Source organism: Aspergillus multicolor (assembly GCF_047715735.1).
Source record: "Aspergillus multicolor strain CBS 133.54 unplaced genomic scaffold BDW74scaffold_16, whole genome shotgun sequence".
NCBI lineage: Eukaryota > Fungi > Ascomycota > Eurotiomycetes > Eurotiales > Aspergillaceae > Aspergillus > Aspergillus multicolor.
Genome location: NW_027395967.1, coordinates 485,071 through 503,190, shown reverse-complemented (window position 1 = coordinate 503,190; position 18,120 = coordinate 485,071). Strand labels below are relative to the sequence as shown.

Sequence of the window (18,120 nt, the reverse complement as noted above, 5' to 3'; positions counted from 1 at the left end):
CTACGTACAGCTTCACGCACAAAACAACCCCATTCCTTGAGCCCTTTGACGCAGATACAATGAGTCCTCAAGCGTCTCTATCTTGTTGTAAAACGGGAATCCGACGTGTCGACGTGGCTCTGCGCAGCCCCCCTCGAGGCTGAGTTTGCCAGACGAGGCTGAGTGTGGCCATGATGATCCTGGTCTTCTTACCCCTCCTTTCCAAGCAACGGTCGCATCGTTAAAAGATCTTTTTCTCACACAATCCTACTTAGCATATCGACTTCGTTTGGAGATTCGAAACTCTAGTATTTCTGCGACGATACGAAGCAACCGTATAACTCATGGCCGGTGATGCAAGCCAACCCAGCGAGTTCATACAAGTTTCTTTACCGGGCCATGACGCAGTGCTCAGCTGGCTCACGTCAGACAGTGAAGCTGCTTACCAGGCACGACAGCAATATCTGGAGGGGCTAAACTTCGAATGGTTCCTGAAATCCGATTACTACCAGGTGTGGCTAGAGGAAAAGAGCAGGACTTTATTCTGCCCAGGTGGTCCTGGCACTGGAGATTCTACACTCACAGCCGTCCTCGTCGATGACCTTCGTTCGCGGTTTCCACACGATCCGACAGTCGCAGTCGCATACCTCTCTTGCAAATACGAGCCGGGAAAGGAATACCCGGTGGCCGAGCTTCTTGCTAGCCTGCTCAGTCAGTTTGCGGTTCAAGGACCTTATTCGTTGCCGTTAGAGCTGAGGGAGCGGTACCAATCTGTGCACGTCCATGGCATCGCGGCACATCCGACCGTAAAGGAAATCGGGTCGGGGTTGGCACATATCGTCAGCGATTTCGCCCGAGCTTTTATACTAGTCGACTCGCTGGATGCGCTGCATGAGTTTGACAATTGTCAAGAACATTTCCTTTCAGAGATGTTTTGCCTTCAAAGTGAGACTAGAGCAAATCTATTGTGACTACCGCATTGCCGTCGCCGGACACTGAGCGGATATTTCGTGATTGCCCTATGCTCCCTCTGGGAGCCGCTCCAGATAATTATGTAAGTAGCCCGACTGTTGACATTCCGAGTCATCGCATATTTTCTTCGGCCACACCTACCAAACCAGGCCAAGTCAAGAAGCTTGGAGACTCATTGTAAGCACCTCTTTCGGGAATAGTTAATCTGAAGCCAGCCATTAACTTTACTTCAGATCTTTGGCTGCAACGCCCGGCAGCGATAGCTCTAGTGACAACGATACACTCGGCCCGTTAAAGACATTCTCGAAGCAACGATCGTTCAAGACAAAAACACAGAGACTGATGGCTACCCACGGCGACCCAAGAGCATTAGAAAAACCCCATGTCGTGTTACTTGAGGAGATTGAAGGACAAACGGCCACTCAGCGGTCATTTGCGAATAAAGCAATAGGGTGGGTCGTTTGGGCGCAACGACCAATTACCATTTGGGAGCTCCAACATGCGTTAGCTGTTGAATTTGGAGATAAAGAAATCAACTTGGAAAGAATCAGCTCAGTGCAAGAAATACTGGGCGCTTGCTGTGGGGTACTCAAGCTTCATGATAGTGGAATTGTTGAGTTCGGCGACTGGCGACAATTAGAACTCTGGCGCGCAACTCTAGACCGTGGACTCGCCCAAACTTCCATCGCACATGCTTGCATGGCCTATCTCGGGCTTGACACGTTCCTCAGTGGGTACTGTCAGACAGACAAAGAATTCGAGAGACGTTTGCAGCTGTATCCGCTATATAGCTACGCCGCACAGTATTGTGGTTTGCACTATTCCAATGCAAGGAAGTTACCCAATTGGCGGTCCACCACTCTTTCTCCCCCCCCCTTTGCTTTCTAATACCCAGGTAGAAGCAGCGTGTCAGGCAATGCTGGCGGATCAGACAGCCGGGCCAGGCTACAGCCAAGCACCCCCAAGGCAAATGGGACTCTGGCACTTCGCCGCAGTCCTGAGGATGGAGGAGCTCGTGGAACTAGGAACGGACCCGCGGAGCTCTTCAGATACACATGATGCTTGCGGTCGATCTCCCCTTTCTTACGCAGCCGAGTTGGGCCACGATTATTTTGCAACACTGCTTCTGAAGGAGAAGGCGGACCCTAACTCCCGCGATGTTCAAGGTCAGACGCCTCTTATGTGGGCGGCGAAGCGAGGACAGAAGAGCCTTGCGATGTTGTTACTCGACTGCGAAGCCAACCTCGAATTGCAAGATCACTCTGGTCGTTCTGCTCTAACGTGGTCAGCCGTGGTCAGCCATGGTTGGCCATCTGCAGGTTGCGAAACTTTTGGTAGAAAATGGTTCGGACATTGACCACGAGGACTGGAAAGTTCGAACGCCTCTCTCCTACGCAGCAGAAAATGGTCACGCAGCCATTGTTAGGATGTTGGTGAAGAGAGGTGCTAGTTGTAATTGTTATGACCCCTTCGACCTTCGAACACCACTCGCATGGGCTGCCGTGGGAGGTCACGAAGAGGTTGTAAGGGTCCTTCTCGCGAATGGAATAATCGCCGGAAAGCAAAAGTATGACGGTGGAGGAGCCTCGTCTTCCCTTTCTGCAGATGAAGGGTACGACAGCGCTGTAAAGCCATTAGGTCCAGTACCCGGTAACAACATCGAGGTCAAGGACGCGCGTGGCCGAACACCTCTCTTTCTAGCCGCAAAACATGGACACCAGAACACGGTGGAGCTGCTTCTCAATGCTGGTGCTAATTTTAACTCGCTGGACAAGGATGGACAAACATCGGCAATGATAGCGAAATCGAAGGGACATACCGGTGTAAGCGAGCTTCTACTGCGGTCCGGCGCAAAGGCAGAATCAAAAGTTGCAGGAAATCGCCCGTCGCCCTTGAACCCCGCCATTTCAAGTGGTAGACACCAAGTTTTAAGGCGCATTAGTCACTCCCGTTTCCATTCCGAGCTAAGAAACAGGGATGGAGACACAGTCCTACTGGCGGCTGTGAAGAAGCAAGATGACACCGCTATCCCAAAGCTGCTGGCCACAGGTGCTGCATTAGAGGCGAGGGATAAGGAAGGCCGAACATCTCTTCATTGGGCAGCAGAGCATGGTCGAGAGTCAATAGTCTTGCTGCTGCTTGGATGGGGCGCTGATCTAGAGGCTCTGGACAAGTACAGATGGACGCCACTGCTTACCGCTGCATCTTATGGCCATGAGGAGATTGTAGGTGCACTGCTAGACAAGGGTGTCAATATTGCCGCGAGGGACAACTGGGGGCGTGACTCACTGATAGAAGCCGCAAAGCACGGCCACGAGGCCGTTGTACGCCTACTACTGTCAGGGAACAGGATTGACATCAATGCGGCTGATCATGACGGTCGAACGGCTTTGGCTTGGGCGGCCAAAAATGGTCATTCTGGGGTAGTGAGCATACTGCTGGCCGAACACGGCATCGAGCCAAACTATGCAGACCTTTGTGGGCAGACGCCGCTATTCTGGGCGTCTTTGGAAGACAATGAAGATGCTGTACGAGTGCTCCTCGCAGATGGCCGGGCGGACAAGTCCATCCAGGACGTGGCCGGTTTTACGCCACTGTCTTGGGCGGTCTTTAACAACTCCTCGGTCATTGCGGACTTACTCGACACGGAAGACGATGCCATTAGAGAAGAGAACGCCCCTGAAATAGACGATACACCCGAAGAGAACACACTTGATGTCCAGCACATGACTCCGAGTCCGATTTCCTCTGATACCGACGAAGGAAGTTCTGCTAGTATGACGTCTCAAGATGGCTCCGACGCATCGGGGACGGATTCAAATACGGGTACTATCGATGAAGGACCTATCAGTCTGTCAGATGACTTAGAAAGTGATCTGCGTCTCACAAACCCTCAGAAGTGGCGCGAGGGCCTATCTTCGTTGGAGCAGACTGTCGTCGAATCTTCATACTTCTATCAAGTAACGTAAGTTAGCCAAGCCGTGGCTTGTCACTTACTCTAGGAATCGTCTAACACTCTCATAGGAGTAATGATTCGGTCCCAATTCTAGAATTTGATGGTACCCTTCTTGCCCTTGAGAGGGCTTACAACAACTATCGATACATGGCTAAAAGGCAGTACTGCGCAGATTCCATCATCACCATCTTCTCTGACAGCCAAAGACCTAACGTTGCAAAGCTACGACGAATCTCGGGTACCGAAATTTATGCTTTACGCGAACAGGTAGTCGCTCGACACGCGGATGAATGCCTGCGCACGTTGCGCAACTGGGGATTCCACCGCACTTATACTGCCATTGAGTCCATTCCGGTTTGGGACGACCGTTTTGCAGCTGTGGCAAACGTTCTTGCGCGGGTTGTAGACCTTGCAGTCGTCTGTTTTTCAGGGGCGCACCTTGAGCGTTTTGACGAGTATCTGGGCAGAGCAATTCCTGAAATCCCAATCCACGACACTCTTGTTCTGCGCCGACGGTCACTAGGTTGCCTCGGTGAATATCTCTGTAAGCACCAGGTTTGGGTATTCGAAGAAATTGACCTAGAGGATACACGACAAGCAGTTGATCGGCCAGCGATGTACGTCTCGACGACTGCGAGGGACTTGAATGATATCTGGGGCCCGGTATGGGTCAGTGTGCTCGGTCTTTCTGAGGGAAATATACGGCATTGTTCTTGGAACTTCCCTGTTACGAGCTATAATATCGGTCGGGGATGGATTATACCGCGTCAGGATGGCGCCCATAATCCCAAGCCGTTCCAGGACGAGTATCTGGCGCATTGGACGGCGGACGAGAGTGACCTTGACGGCGCAAGCCCTTTTCCGCCTACAGAAGGCGAACGACGTCTACTGATTGGTGTTACTGCAGAATTGTCTGTTAAAGAAAAATGTGCATTGGAACCAGACCAATGGACCCAGACCATGAGAAATCTCAACTGCCTCAAATTCCCTGAAACAAGACTGCCTCGAAGGGAACGCGATGCCCATATGTTCACTGTGGGCTTTAGCCAATTTGGTGCTACGGCTGGTTACCAATAGCAGTGGAAAATCCGCGCCGGATCAACGCTCAAGGACTGCATTGTTGCTGCCTGGACTAATGAACCTTCACGGCGTAACCCAAGTATCGTGGCCGACCGGCTCGCAGTTGAAGTCAGCGCCTGCTCAGGAAATGCCAGGAGGCAACGCCTTGCTCGTGTGCTCGCGTCCTCGACGATAAACTATTTAACGTCAATTGCCTTCACCTGGGAGATCCCGGAAGCGGAGGCGTTTTACTTCCAGGCACTAACCGACCGAAAGATCCGAGCATTCGAGCGCCTCTGGATGGACCGCAAAGATCTCCGCATGTGTCTGGGACACGCCGTAGCCGAATCCCTTCGAGCACTGGTGGATACGGGCGTTGATGCTGACTCCTGCGTCCATGCATTTTGGGCTCCGACGTCTCGTCGATTATGGACGGCCACTTTTCCTCATGCGTCATCCCAGTGGTCCGGCCTCTTACTAGACACCATCCAGTCGTGCGCTGTTGCAGTCGTGACTGAGAAATGTCTGATCATGAGCAAGCGCCGCGCCACAAGGTATGGATGCCAAAATGCTCATTGTGTTCAAGCTGATGAAGTATCCAGCAAGAACAAGCTTCCCTCCTTATTTGAGACGGCTATGTTCGTGAATCTTCACGCCCGCCTACCGTGTCCATTGCGGCAGAACAGCGCCGGTCGCTGGGATCTTTCAACCATCGACAAAGGGGCTGAGTTCGACCTCGGCGCTTCTGGGAAGCTCAAGTTCTTGGGCCCCGTGTATGGGACACGCGGGCTCCTAATGAAGTGGTCTTCACCTGGTACTACACCCAATGCTAAGCAGTGGGTGCAGGAGCGCCTATTGAAGGCTGCCCCAAAGCCTTTCCATCGAGAGCTTGTGCTAGATGATGGGCCGGCCGAGAGCTCGATCCAGATACATGTCATCAGCTGCTCTTGATAAGACTGCGCTTTGTGGCGACTCTACAAACCCAGGGTGGACAGAAAAGTCCTGTTCACGAACGTCCTTTTTACTTAAAAGAACAAAAAAGACCAAGCCTCGGCAGTCGGAGCACCTTAGAATATAGTCAACATCATGGGACAGTTGAAGCCAGATTATCATTCAGCTATTTGCATCTAAGATACATATCTATCTATCAAAGAACTTTCACAGCATGTCCAGGGGTGAGCCAACACACCTGATCATCAATTCCCTCCTCCCGGAACACGCTGCGCAACTCTTCCCCAAACTGCGTAAAGTGGTGCCACGACTCGTAGTGCATGGGCACTAAATAGTCTGCTTTGATATCCCGAAAGAGCTTCGCAGCCTGTCTCCCATCCATTGTAATCTGATAGCGCGGGCTGCTCAGGTCCGTCATGTCCGTGTGCGCGTGCGCATTTCCCAGGTTGAATACTGCAGCGCAAATATGGTAACGCTCCGCCATTTCCTTCAGTCCGAGCTCCTCGACATAGACTGTGTCGCCTGAGAAATAAATTGCGTTGGGAAGACCGTCGCGCCCGTGTCCGAACTCTTCGCTCGTGATGATGAAGCCCGTGCACTCGCCTCCGACAATGTGCTTCGTCGGTGTACCGATAATGGTGAACTTCTTGCCGGCGATGATAACGTTAAGCTTCTGCCAGGGCTGAAGGCCGTGCACTGCAGGTCGTGGAGCGAGGTTCTTTGCTCCATCGACAGTCGTGAAGACGCGGCGGCCATCGAGGAGGCGGCGACCCAGGTCATCCAGGTTGTCGACATGGTCTTCGTGGCTGAGGAGGACGGCATCGATGATGGGAAGTTGATTGAGCCGGATGGCTGGGTCGTCGTCAACGTCGAGGGAAAAATTGTCAGTGATTGGAAATGAGGTTCCTGCGGGGGAGAAGAACGGGTCGGTGAGCATGTTGACGCCGTTGATCTCGAGGATTGCGGTTGCTGTGCCGATGTGCGTGATGTTGAGGGCGGGTGCCATGGTGGTAAGTAGCCGGGCTCCGCGAAGGCAGTTGCGGAGAAAAGTTGTGAGAAATTCTGGCTGACTGTGAGTTAGAGACCTTCAACAGCTAGCTCACTTGGGATTTGAGGGTTATTTTTATATGTCGTGACTTTATAAATTGGTTAGAGCCCTTTGCCGGTATCCCACTTGTCGGTAGCCCCCTCGCCGGCATCCCTCCTGGAACTTGGGAATCTCAATGATTTTCAAGACTACCATTCGTTGGATTGGCCTTTACTCATCCAGGAGGGATAGTTTCCACAAGACCCAGCAAAGCCAGGTGGGATCCCGGGCTTACTAAGTAGTCTACAGTCAGCCATCCCACTTGCCTTCGGCCTCCCTCTCAGCGTTTCTACCAAAGTTCATCCCTCAAAGGCAAAAGGCCACGATGACACCACGTCCAGTATCGTTTCGATGCAAACATCTGGGCTGCAGAGCAGTCTATCAGCGGAAAGAACATTTGACACGGCATGCTGCACGTCATAGTGAAGTGCAGCGCTTCTCTTGCCCCTACTGCAATAGCACTCTAGCTAGAAGGCATGTACAGCAGCGAGTCTCTCTGTTAGGTTATTGCAAAGACTGACCCACACCTAGCGACCTCTTACGTCGCCACATCCGAAATTATCACCCGCAGGAAGAGCACCCGACAAGCCGAACACAAAGCGCTTGTCAAGCCTGCCATGTTCGCAAGGAACGATGTGACGGGAAGTCTCCCTGTACCCGTTGCCAGAGGCGCGGGGTCTCCTGCTCCCGAGATGCTCCGGCTTCACTAAATGCAAACGCAGCATCTGCTTCAGTCAAGGTAATCGCACCTCCTAGCACGAACTTGAACCTGAATGCCGTGCTTGACACGTCACGGTGGATTGGTCAGGACTTCCTGGATATCTACTTTACCGAGTTCCAGCCGACGTGGCCGATTTTGCATCGCGCGACATTCAAGCCACCTCAAGAGCCGTGCGTACTCCTCCAATCGATGGTCATGATTGGGCTGTGGATTCAAGGGGGCCAAACGGCGAGGAATAGAGCAATGAAATTCCATCAGAGGTTGCTTTCTGCCATTCTTGAACAAAAGGTACGCGAGGATTTGCACGGTCTTCCCCTTCCCCAACCATCTAGATTTATGCTGATAGTGTTGTTCCTAATCCACAGTCTCAATGGTATATACCAGAGAATTCCGTAAACAGTCAAACACAATGGCGAATGGCAACCTACCAAGCCATCCTCCTCCAGCTTATATTCGCCCTCCTAGTCGCCAAACAAGGGGCGCAGGATGATCCCAGTTCCATTAATCTAATCTTCCGTTTTAATCTTCCACCGCACAAATATGACCTTCTCACATCGCTAGTGGCAACATGCCGGCGCCTCGGTCTATTCCACTATCCAACAATGCTCGCCCAGCACGCCCCCTCTGCTCCAATTGCTCTTGTATGGGTTAGCGTCGAGGAATCGAAGCGTTTCGGGCTCGCGCTGTATAAAGTATGCCGTCTTGCCTCTCCAGTCTCCTCTTACTCTCAACACTTCGATGAGCCGGGGAGAAGGGCTGAGGCCGATGCTGTGAAAAAAGGGAGCGACGGCACCGGATACACTTTACGAAGTGGCCTGAGGGCGGATCTCCTAACCCTAGCAGACCTAGAATTCTGCATGCCGGACAGCGACGACGTCTGGAATATACCACCTGGCACTGGCCCGGACATATTCAGGAGTCATGCCGCGTCTCAGCAGTCAGGCTCGGGCTCGGGCAGGGATAACCGGGATCCCGGGAATTGGATCTCGCGGGCGTCGGGTCTGCTGTGCGATTCGAGCGTTCAGTTTGATTGGATATAGGGCTCGCATGTGCCGTGGCTCGTGTAGATTGATCATCCTACGGAGTACTGGTACCTATGGTGGGCCTGGCCTGTCAAACTAACAAGTGCAGGCTTTGGCTTGGCGGTCATAGCTAGCCCTAACTCGCAGTTTATGCCTATGTGCCCTTAGCCTGGTACAAGTCCGCACTACTCAGGTTGGATATTCTAGGCTCAGGTATTATTCAGACTATTAACTTCTAGTAGTGCACTTCCGGCATAAAGACGTAAGTAAGGAAGGCTGGGGCTTGCGATTGAGGCTGGACGTCTCCCTTTGTCTCACCTACTGGACGGACATGGATCCACGTCATTCTGACTTCAGGTACTCAAGACTTTCCACGACGTCATTCTTCTATCATACATTCAGCAAACATTAGCTGATCCGGATCGAGGATTAGAGTTATTCATTCAATACATAGTCATGCATCGTCAATTCCTAATGTACATACGGTTCCTATCGTTGCTAGTCACTCCATCCAAGCATCTCACTGAGTCTTCCTCTTCTTATTCGCCTTCTCAGGCCTCATCTCCTCCGCATAATTCTTAAAGAACCCCGTCGGCTCAACAGGATGCTTCCCCGTAACATCATGGAACGCAGTCGTAGAAATATAATTCGTCTTGCCCTCGCGCACGAGACTAAAGTATTCAAGCAGGTACGCGATTTCGCCTTCCGAGCTGCCGGCGTCGTCTTTAAGAACGCTCTTCGCTTCTTCGGGCGAGATATCTTCGAATTTCAGCTCTTCGCCCAGCGCTTGGCTTGCTGCTGTGGCTAGCTCTTCGCCTGCGGTGAGTTGCGGACCGGTCAGGACCATGAGTTGGCCGCGGTGCTTGTCGGAGAACCCGTGCTTGCCGGTGCCCGATAAGACGTGCGCGATGACCTCGACGGCGTCGGAGAGGGCCATGGGGGCGAATTTGTGGTTCTTTCCGATGGGGAGGGGGAGTTTTCCTTGTTCTTGGGCTTGCTTGCTGTAGGAGAGGAGGTGTTCGGCGTAGAAGCCGCGTCTGGAGCGTAAAGTTAGCTCTCTGTTTTCCGGTGAAAGGGGAAATGGTGGTTGTCGACATACCTCACAATAACAGGACTGTGCCCAGTCTCTGTACTCGCATCCCCCTTCGTCTGCATGACCTTCGTCTCAAGATCAATAACACTCCTAAGAAGCGGCTGAGCATCGCGCTCAGCAAGATCACACCCGGCGCTCGAAATAAAGCAGACGTTCGGAATATTCGCCTTCTTCGTCGCCTCGATCAGCTCAACGGTGATATCGTACGCGTCCTTATGGCCTGGTGGCAGGAGGCAGATTGTGTCGGCGCCGGTCTCGGTGAGCGTGTTGACCATTGTCTCGAGGTCGCCGGGCTTGTGCTCGATGATGTTGACGCCATGCTCGTCTACGAGCTCGTTGACGGTTTCTGCGTCGGGTTGGAGAGTGAGTCCGGTGATTTGGTTGATGTTCTTGGAGAAGGAGCGGGAGCCGAGAATTGTTTTGGCGATTTGGGAGCCTGTTAGACTCTCAATGGAGGTTATGATGAGGTTGCGGGAGTTGGAGGACGACATTTTTTGGTGGTATTGTTGATTATGTGGTTGCGCGTATATTGAGGATGAATTGGCTTTCGGTGGTGACAGGGGAGTTGTGGGCGGTTTTATTCGTGTTGGTGGTCGCGTGCGTCATTCTGATCTCAGCCCCGGACGGTGATGGAATGTTGTGTAACTGTGCCTCGAGCAACCAAACCTTGAATAATTTGCTGAGCGAGATCGAGATCGATCGAGATTCTTCTCTGTATGACGCTTGGATTAGGTTAAATTGTTCCTAGTGTGCCGTAGCCAAGCCTGCCCCAGGCCAACTTGTAGGTCTGCCGATCACTTCGCACATAATAAGAGCCCTGATATCACACTCAATACAGAGCAATATCTCAAGATCTATTGTTAAATTTTTCTAGTCCGTTCTAGCACTGGCTACAGCTTCAGGATTGTTTGTCTGGGACCTAGTACCACACGCCCATAGTCCCCCGTATAGGTAGTGAGCCAAGCCCTAATCCCACGTGCAGTACTACAGCTAAGGGACTAGGGTAATTCCTTGCGCAACCCTTGATTAGGCATGGATGTGATATAACCTTCTTTCATACGGTAAAGAAGAATATATCAGTACGACGAATTATATGGTACAAATTATTCAACATCATCAGCGCCGTCAAATATAGCAACTCCAATCTTGCGCTCCCAAGTACTTCCCTCGGAGTCTTCAATGCTGACGGTAAAGTAGTCAACGCCGGCATCGCCGCTGGAAGTGTAGGTGGCCGTTGTGCCGTCAACAGCAACCTCTCCAAGCGAGTTCTCAGTTCCATCAACCGTGAAGGAAGGCTCGACAAACCCCCTCGCCAGAGCAACCAGATCAACTTCAACGTTGCCACTAGGAGTGACAAACACATGCGGCTCAGCCATAAAGTTCAAGTAGCCCTCAATAGCGGTGTATCCATCACCGCCAGTAGAGCCATCCCACCAGTCTGCAATTCCATCACCGTCCGCATCCCAGGTCTCGCTACGCGTCACCTCGGGGAAGTCTTCCAGTCCGCCGACGTCGGCCTCATTGTCAATGAGTCCAGGCTTTCCGGAGACGGAACCTTTGTATGTGGCAGTGCCGTCTATTGTCTCGGAGATTATACGGGTGTCGTGGTCGTCGAAGACCGGTTGGGACGCGCCGCTATCGGAGAGAACAATTTTGTAGGCTTCGGTAGAGGTTTGCTCGGTGATGTGAGAGGGGAAGAACCTAGTTCACCTGCATCAGTATTTCGCCAAGACTTCCGATAGCGATAGAAAGAGAAGAAACATACTCTTCATCGAAGAACTTCTGGTAGCTTGGGGCCGGGTCAATGCTGACATCTGCGTAGCAGGCAATTTCTGAGGTCTGACCCGTGCCGTCATCAACAAATTGGGTCGAGTCCTGGTCAAAGACACCGGGCATTGAGTTTCCGGTGCAGTAGTACTGCTGGGTACCGGGAAGGCCATCTTCGTACTGAGCTCTCAATGCGTAGGTGAGGTCGCTGGCAGGGCCTTGCTTGTAGAGGTTTCCGACAAAGTTGACCTCCATCGCGCCGCCATCTGTCACTCTACTTCCTGCGCAGTGTGAGCAGTAGGGCCAAACAAACTATGTAACGGCAAGAACGTACCAAAGTTGTAAACAACATTGTTCCTAATGTCCAGCCTTCCAGCGAACGTCGCATTGTCGTCGACACCACCGCCCATACTCCAGCTGCGTCCTTCAGCATGCGCAATCAGGTTGTGATGCAGACTAGCAACATCGCCACCGACAGTCGCCGCGTAACCGTGTGCTGTGCCCTCGGGGTAATTCTGGTGTCCGGCGACGTTGAGCGGCTCGGAAATCATGTTGCGTTGGAAGGTGATATTCTTGGCGGTGCGCGAGGAGAAAGATTCGTCGATCGCCCAGCCCATGCTGCACCGGTCCATAATGCAGTAGTTCGAGCCAGACATACCCATGCCATCGATTGTCTCGCCGGTCGAAGAGCCCGGTCGCACGCGAATGTGGCGGAGGATTACGTCTGATGCGCCGGAGAGACCCAATGGCCATCCTTGGATGGCAATGCCCTTGCCTGGGGCTGTCTGACCAGCCAAGGTGATAAAGTCGTCGCTGACGGTGAGACGAGAGGTGGTAGTAATAACACCACCAACATCAAAGACAACAATGCGCGGGCCCGTCTCGATAGTGAGGGCGTATCGGAGGGTTCCTTCGTCTTCGGTGTCTTCGAGGCTAGTGACCTTGACGACTTTGCCGCCGCGACCGCCGCGAGCGTAGCGTCTGTTCATTCTTGTTAACATTAAAGAACACATAGCACTAGAGCTCAGTGACTTACCCATATCCTTCTGCGCCGGGGAATGCCAAGTGGGCCAAATGAAAGGTGAAGGTCCGCCCGGTGTATACAGTCTCCCCGTCAACAACATCCACGCGCCAGTAGTACGTGTCCATTTTGTTAAGGCCTTCAACCGTCAGCACAGTCATTATCCCACATGATGGTAAAAATACCTCCAAAAACCACAGTCGGCTCCGTCAGCCCTTCACTAGATCCTGCCAAGTTGTCGGGGTCGGTGCCAAGGTGGATATTGTATGTAGGACTCTCGACATCAGCGGGCGCTCTCCATGACACCATGATGCTATCACTGCCATCTTCAACCTCAAGATGATTCTCTCTGTGCGCAGGGCTAGGGAAGGAGATCTGGTTCCCGATAGATGGAGTGTCGATCTCGAAGCCATTGAGGTAAGCGAGACCGTCGCCGCCTGAGGGAGTATAGACAATCTCCACGGGGTCGGAGGCCGACGAAACAGTGAAGGTGATGTACGAGGTTTGCGATTCCCAGATGTTGTCAACACGGACTGAAGGTTCGACCTAAACAGTCACATCATCAGCAAATAAAGGACAATTGCATAGATTGAAGTCATACAGAAGCAAGTTCTTCTCCCCCGACCGAAACGCCAATGGTTGCTGCAGAATCCTCAGGATCCGACCACAAATTGTGCCAGGTGAGGAGAGTATGTTCGCCCTCCTCCAACCCAGTAATGCTTAGAGTGATTGCTCCCGGATTGTCCGGGGACGTGGTGATTCCCTGGTTCACAACGCGCTCGCCCAGATGCGAGACGGTGCGGGTGTACTGGAACTTGTAGTAGTCACCCTGCAGGTACGACCCATCAGGCGCTGAAATTGTCAGACTCAGACCAGCAATTTCAGCGGACGAGCTCTGAGCTTCGCTTTCGACGGAGAATGTGGAGTAGTCGGGTTCCTCGAGGTCGCGGACGCTGCTGGACATCAACCGCACCCGAACCTGGGCTTCGGTCAAGCTGAGCAAAGCCGCAAAGGCTGTCAGCTTCTTCAGGTAAGCCATGATGCTAGATGCTGTGAGAACTCATGTGAGTTCTCCTCAAACTGGGAAGTTCGTCACTTATGTAGAGACATGCGGGTGCCTGCCAAGCACTGTAGAGAGGCTGTTGTATACATGAAACATCCGTGCTTTTTTTGGCAGCTGCTCCGCTAACGTCGACGGCCAATTCGCCGAGATCAACAGGAACAATTCCTAGTTTGTTTCGTCCGTCATGCGCGACCCTGAACTGGCGTTAACGTGAAACTCAGGGTCCTCTCTTGCCTACCTAAGCGGAACTTCCAGCGCTCATCCAACCGGCGAATGAACACCCTCCTTGAGTCCTCAGCCTGGGCACTGGGTCTTCCTCTATCCCGGTGAGCATTCGCACAGGCCCTTTTGAATCCCGGTAGTTTTGCAACGGTGTATTGCCACCTGACAATGTCGTGCGCTCAGGCTGGAGACGGACAGGTCCAAGCCCACTCAGGAAACCTGACTCGCGTCTGCAGAGCTCGTCTTGGCATTCTATTGTGATGCAACAGTTCGTTACAAGTTGAATATGGCTCGCTCATGGTTCTCCGTATAATCGTATCCGGTTCGCTGCGGAGGTTCTATTGTCGGTGCGGCGTCGGTTGGTTCGTTCAAGAGGCGATCGTACGAATTGAGGATGTTCAAATCAGGATCTAATGCTGCAGGATTGTCAGTCATTGAATTAAAATGGTAGCAAGGAGGCGGGGTAAAATGCTGGGCTCGCTGTGTTGCAGTTAAGGGGATTGACGGAGGATGAGATCTGAGGAAGGTGCGATCGGCGGCGCCTGCCAAACAGCCACCACCCCCGTTTTGCTATTGCCCTAAGAAAAGTTAGGATGCCTATACTCTCTCTAGTTCGTGACACATTTTTAGAGCATCTGCTTTGAGCCAAGGTCATTGATTAATCGCAACCGACGAGCTACGACTGAACTCTCCCTAGAGGCAAGTCAAGATCGTCTCCAGATCTACCGACCATGTCCCAGCTCTGGCAACCCAGTTGACCTTAGGAGTACTACAGTCCATTCATCTACTTGGCAATGGGTTGCGTTGACTACTAATGGTTTACAGAAGCTACAATGGGATACGTTTTGGAAGGGTTCGAACATATTGTTATTGTTGCATGAAATCATGCATGAAGGCAGTCTTGAGCAACAGATACAACACAAATATAGAGCCAGGAATTCAAGACCAAATCACCAAACCACCACACAAGAAACAAAATACAAAATACACAACACAAATTACAAAGCTAATGCCAAAGCAAAAGCAAAACTGTACAGAGCCAGGCCCTTTACGGCCATAGCCTAATCAGAACATCTCAAAAACACCTCCCCTTGTTCTCCAGAACAAGCCCCGGCGCCGGGGACCGCCACCCTTGCAGCAAGGGAATCGGTCGCTTGGGCCTGGGCGCAGGGAGGGGGGATTTGTAGCCCTCGTCGAGCCCGGCCATGTCCGCAGTCCGCTTGTTGTTGTTTGACTGGGGGACGGGGACATAGACGGAGGGGATGTCATCGTCGTCGATGACGGACATCCACTCATCCAGCGAGGTCTCGGAGTCGAGGTCGAAATCGGACTCTGACTCTAACTCCGATTCCGACACTGTCCGACTGGAGTCTGACTCGTGGTCTGGTATATGCGTTAGCTTTGTTGCTATGATCTCAGAGGGCAGGAGTGGCAAGAATCGGAACGTACCTTCCTGACCACGGCCGAAAGCGCCACCGACTAGGCCGGGCACGGGGCTCTCACTCCCGTCGCTGCCGTCGCTGAGGTCACTGTCGAGGTCGCTGTCGCTGTCATAGTCGCTCTCGTCTTCGCTGCTCAGGTCGTCGGGGGCCCGATTCTCCCCCAGAAGCTCCTCCCGCTTCCCAACTTTCCGGTCCCAATACTCAAGAGCTTCGTCGAGGTCGAGCTCGAGCTGGGCCATGGCGTCAATGGCCTGGGTGATGTCGCGGTGGGCATTGATAATGGTTACGAGAGACAGGGAAAGGGAATCGGCCATGGCCACAGTGGCCAAGGCTACGCCGACCGTTCGGCCTAGGTTCCCGACAATCACTGGGAGTTGGCGTTGGAGGTTGACCACGGCCTGGTGGGCGCGGGCGACCTCTGCATTGAGGACGTCTTTGCGGATCGACATTGTTGGGGCCATGGTCAGAACGTGGAGTTGGAGATAGAAGTAGAGAGGAGCTTAATTAAGAAGGCTTTGAAAGGCTTTAAGAGGCTTTGGAAGGGGTAAGGTAAGGTAATATCTGCAAGAAGCTGATATTACCGGAAGGTGAAGTGATGTGTAGGAAGATGAAATGGATCAAAGGGCAAACGGGCAGCGTTCGATGCTATATAGAACTATGAAATTCAAATATGACTTTTCAAACACCGCTGGGCGCTGGACGCTGGATAGGAATTCTGTTGCGTACTGCTCAGCTGGTGCAGCAAAAACAAAAGACGAGATCTTTGGTTTGGTGTTTTACTCCCAGTGGACGGCTATTCCGCCCAACGAAGCAATGGCAAGCTCCTCAAACAAGGGTGTTTAAGACTAGTATGATGTTACATCTTTTATCACTGTTTGCTTCTACTAAGATTCGGACGAGCGTTCCATTGGCATCTAGCCGTGAATGATATAGCACACATCCATAAATACAGAGCCATTTAGCAAGTACCAGCATCATCACCCCAACCATTTCCCCCATTAGCTCCTTTGAACTGCCATAGAGTTTCAGAGACCATGGCACCAGTTTCTCGCTTTTAATAACCGGGATTCCTGGGTTCTGAAGCTGCATCAAGATAGAACGTCACTTGTACTGTTGGACTTCAATTGTGGTCTTTCCAATAATCTTCTTGCTATCGTAATCTACAACCCTATTGCGTTGCATCACCTTCAACGCCCATCAAGCTCCAGATATCACAGATAGTCCCGCTTAGATGCTGGGTTATCTAACTGTCTGTGATGCGTTGCCTTGATACACCTCCGCTCTAGTCCGCTTCACTCCGCTGAGCTTTACCTGAGACGTTCCTTCCGCGCCAATGACAGCAAGCAACGCCTCAATCCATCACATGCCAGCTCAATTGCATTAGCTATTCATCCAGCTAATGTTAATAGATCCGACTTGTCGTCAGCACTAATCTCAGAGCAGTGATCGATATAGCTTTCGGCGGAAACCCTTCCTTCTCTCCGTAACCCAGCCCATTGACCCCATCCAATCCCCAATCTCTTCACCACAAATAATGACATCCACCGTCACAAATCAAACAAAATATAATTTGCACTACCATCCTTAGCACCCTTCAAACCCGGGGTACTCTCACCTGACGTTCTACGTTAGGTAGGCTTAAACTTTCTACACCCCAGAAACACGATTACCTTTCGGGCTTCCATTCCGCTGCATGGCAATGAGTCCTCAATAAGCGAGATCGGTAATATTTCGAGTCTGACAGTACGCCGTGAACCTGCGAGCATAGAAAACGAAACTCTCACTTTGGATGCTACAGCTTCTCGGCCGAGTTGCAGGTTATGTGTGTCTATGACTCCAGGTGCACTGGGAGTGATGGCCGACTAGGCACGGGCCAAAACATCTAGCCCTCTTGCTTCTCAAAAACACTTACTCACATCTATACCTACAGGGAAATAGATCCCGGAAGAGGGCCTCTGGGCTGGTGACACAGAAAAGAAGGCTGGAGGAAGTCCGGCCCTTTGCAGGATTTCTCTAGCCTACTAGTCTGAATTCTAAGACCAGCATAAGCAGAAACATAGGATAGGTATTCCTTTCCGTGATCTAATTGCGCACCTTGTTACGTTATTATTCCAAGGTCCGTCGTGTTCCATATCCAAAGATAGACTATATAGTTCATACGATACAACCCCAGATCTCGCCCAGAAATAGCTACGGATTAAGGGTCCAATTCAATTCACGTGCGTAGACATGGTAAAGTATTAAGGTTGTGGATAAGCATAGGTACATAAAGCCGCGCACTAGGGTTATGGTGGCGTCGCTGCCTGAAGCACCAGGCAATATCCATGTAGCTTGTAGGATGTGACTTAAGAGAAATTTCACGAGGTCTATCTGAGTTATATATTCGATAACAATGCCCCGGCAGTGTCAAGGACTAAGAGTTACTCTAGGTCTTCCGGGGTTGTATGCGGCAAAGTGGATATAGAAGAGAAGATACAGGGTGCTGAGAGGCGGGTCGCTCCTTCCCCAAGCGCATCTACTCACCGTCTAGACATCATCCTCGCTACGTAGTCCGCTCTTTGTCACAATGGCGGTACAGCTACAAGTCTACAAGCCTTCACTGCTTAAAAGATGATAACCCTAGAAACCGCACGCGCCGAAAAATTGGCACAAGTGGATACACACATGACTCGAATTCTTCAGGCCATCTCCACAGCGGGCCCTTCCACGTCCCGTTCGGACCGCTGCTTATAAACCACAGGATTCCCTAGTTATGTCACAGTCAC

At 51.9% G+C, this 18,120-nt stretch overlaps 8 protein-coding genes across 8 annotated transcripts; 4 read left to right on the top strand and 4 right to left on the bottom strand.

The window, feature by feature from the left end:
* Window positions 1–188: 188 nt before the first annotated feature.
* BDW74DRAFT_32811 (uncharacterized protein) lies at window positions 189–1,197 on the top strand. The gene is made up of 2 exons (XM_073732529.1): window positions 189–1,033; window positions 1,185–1,197. Exon 1 carries the CDS (start codon window positions 324–326, stop codon window positions 948–950), a length of 627 nt encoding a protein of 208 aa, XP_073582914.1. The 5' UTR covers window positions 189–323; the 3' UTR covers window positions 951–1,033; window positions 1,185–1,197.
* On the top strand, window positions 668–1,901 carry BDW74DRAFT_32822 (uncharacterized protein). The gene is made up of 2 exons (XM_073732532.1): window positions 668–1,128; window positions 1,185–1,901. Exons 1-2 carry the CDS (start codon window positions 1,001–1,003, stop codon window positions 1,837–1,839), a joined length of 783 nt encoding a protein of 260 aa, XP_073582913.1. The 5' UTR covers window positions 668–1,000; the 3' UTR covers window positions 1,840–1,901.
* A 3,224-nt stretch (window positions 1,902–5,125) lies between these two features.
* Window positions 5,126–6,374, top strand: BDW74DRAFT_32814 (uncharacterized protein). The gene has a single exon (XM_073732530.1). It carries the CDS (start codon window positions 5,267–5,269, stop codon window positions 5,915–5,917), a length of 651 nt encoding a protein of 216 aa, XP_073582912.1. The 5' UTR covers window positions 5,126–5,266; the 3' UTR covers window positions 5,918–6,374.
* On the bottom strand, window positions 6,114–6,923 carry BDW74DRAFT_179276 (MBL fold metallo-hydrolase; the record flags this gene model as incomplete). The annotated part of the gene is made up of 1 exon (XM_073729428.1): window positions 6,114–6,923. One exon carries the CDS (start codon window positions 6,921–6,923, stop codon window positions 6,114–6,116), a length of 810 nt encoding a protein of 269 aa, XP_073582911.1.
* Window positions 6,924–7,086: 163 nt separating this feature from the next.
* BDW74DRAFT_155227 (uncharacterized protein) lies at window positions 7,087–9,217 on the top strand. Its single transcript, XM_073724799.1, has 3 exons — window positions 7,087–7,478; window positions 7,536–8,013; window positions 8,091–9,217. The coding sequence occupies exons 1-3, from the start codon at window positions 7,330–7,332 to the stop codon at window positions 8,763–8,765; spliced, it is 1,302 nt and encodes a 433-aa protein (XP_073582910.1). The 5' UTR covers window positions 7,087–7,329; the 3' UTR covers window positions 8,766–9,217.
* Window positions 9,218–10,471, bottom strand: BDW74DRAFT_155226 (uncharacterized protein). Its single transcript, XM_073724798.1, has 2 exons — window positions 9,847–10,471; window positions 9,218–9,784 (listed from the first exon to the last, which is right to left on the bottom strand). The coding sequence occupies exons 1-2, from the start codon at window positions 10,329–10,331 to the stop codon at window positions 9,268–9,270; spliced, it is 1,002 nt and encodes a 333-aa protein (XP_073582909.1). The 5' UTR covers window positions 10,332–10,471; the 3' UTR covers window positions 9,218–9,267.
* A 472-nt stretch (window positions 10,472–10,943) lies between these two features.
* BDW74DRAFT_168602 (fibronectin type III domain-containing protein) lies at window positions 10,944–13,667 on the bottom strand (the record flags this gene model as incomplete). Its single annotated transcript, XM_073726864.1, has 6 exons — window positions 10,944–11,541; window positions 11,606–11,888; window positions 11,942–12,588; window positions 12,644–12,767; window positions 12,814–13,174; window positions 13,230–13,667. The coding sequence occupies 6 exons, from the start codon at window positions 13,665–13,667 to the stop codon at window positions 10,944–10,946; spliced, it is 2,451 nt and encodes an 816-aa protein (XP_073582908.1).
* A 1,321-nt stretch (window positions 13,668–14,988) lies between these two features.
* Window positions 14,989–15,804, bottom strand: BDW74DRAFT_179272 (uncharacterized protein; the record flags this gene model as incomplete). Its single annotated transcript, XM_073729427.1, has 2 exons — window positions 14,989–15,296; window positions 15,363–15,804. 2 exons carry the CDS (start codon window positions 15,802–15,804, stop codon window positions 14,989–14,991), a joined length of 750 nt encoding a protein of 249 aa, XP_073582907.1.
* Window positions 15,805–18,120: the final 2,316 nt, after the last annotated feature.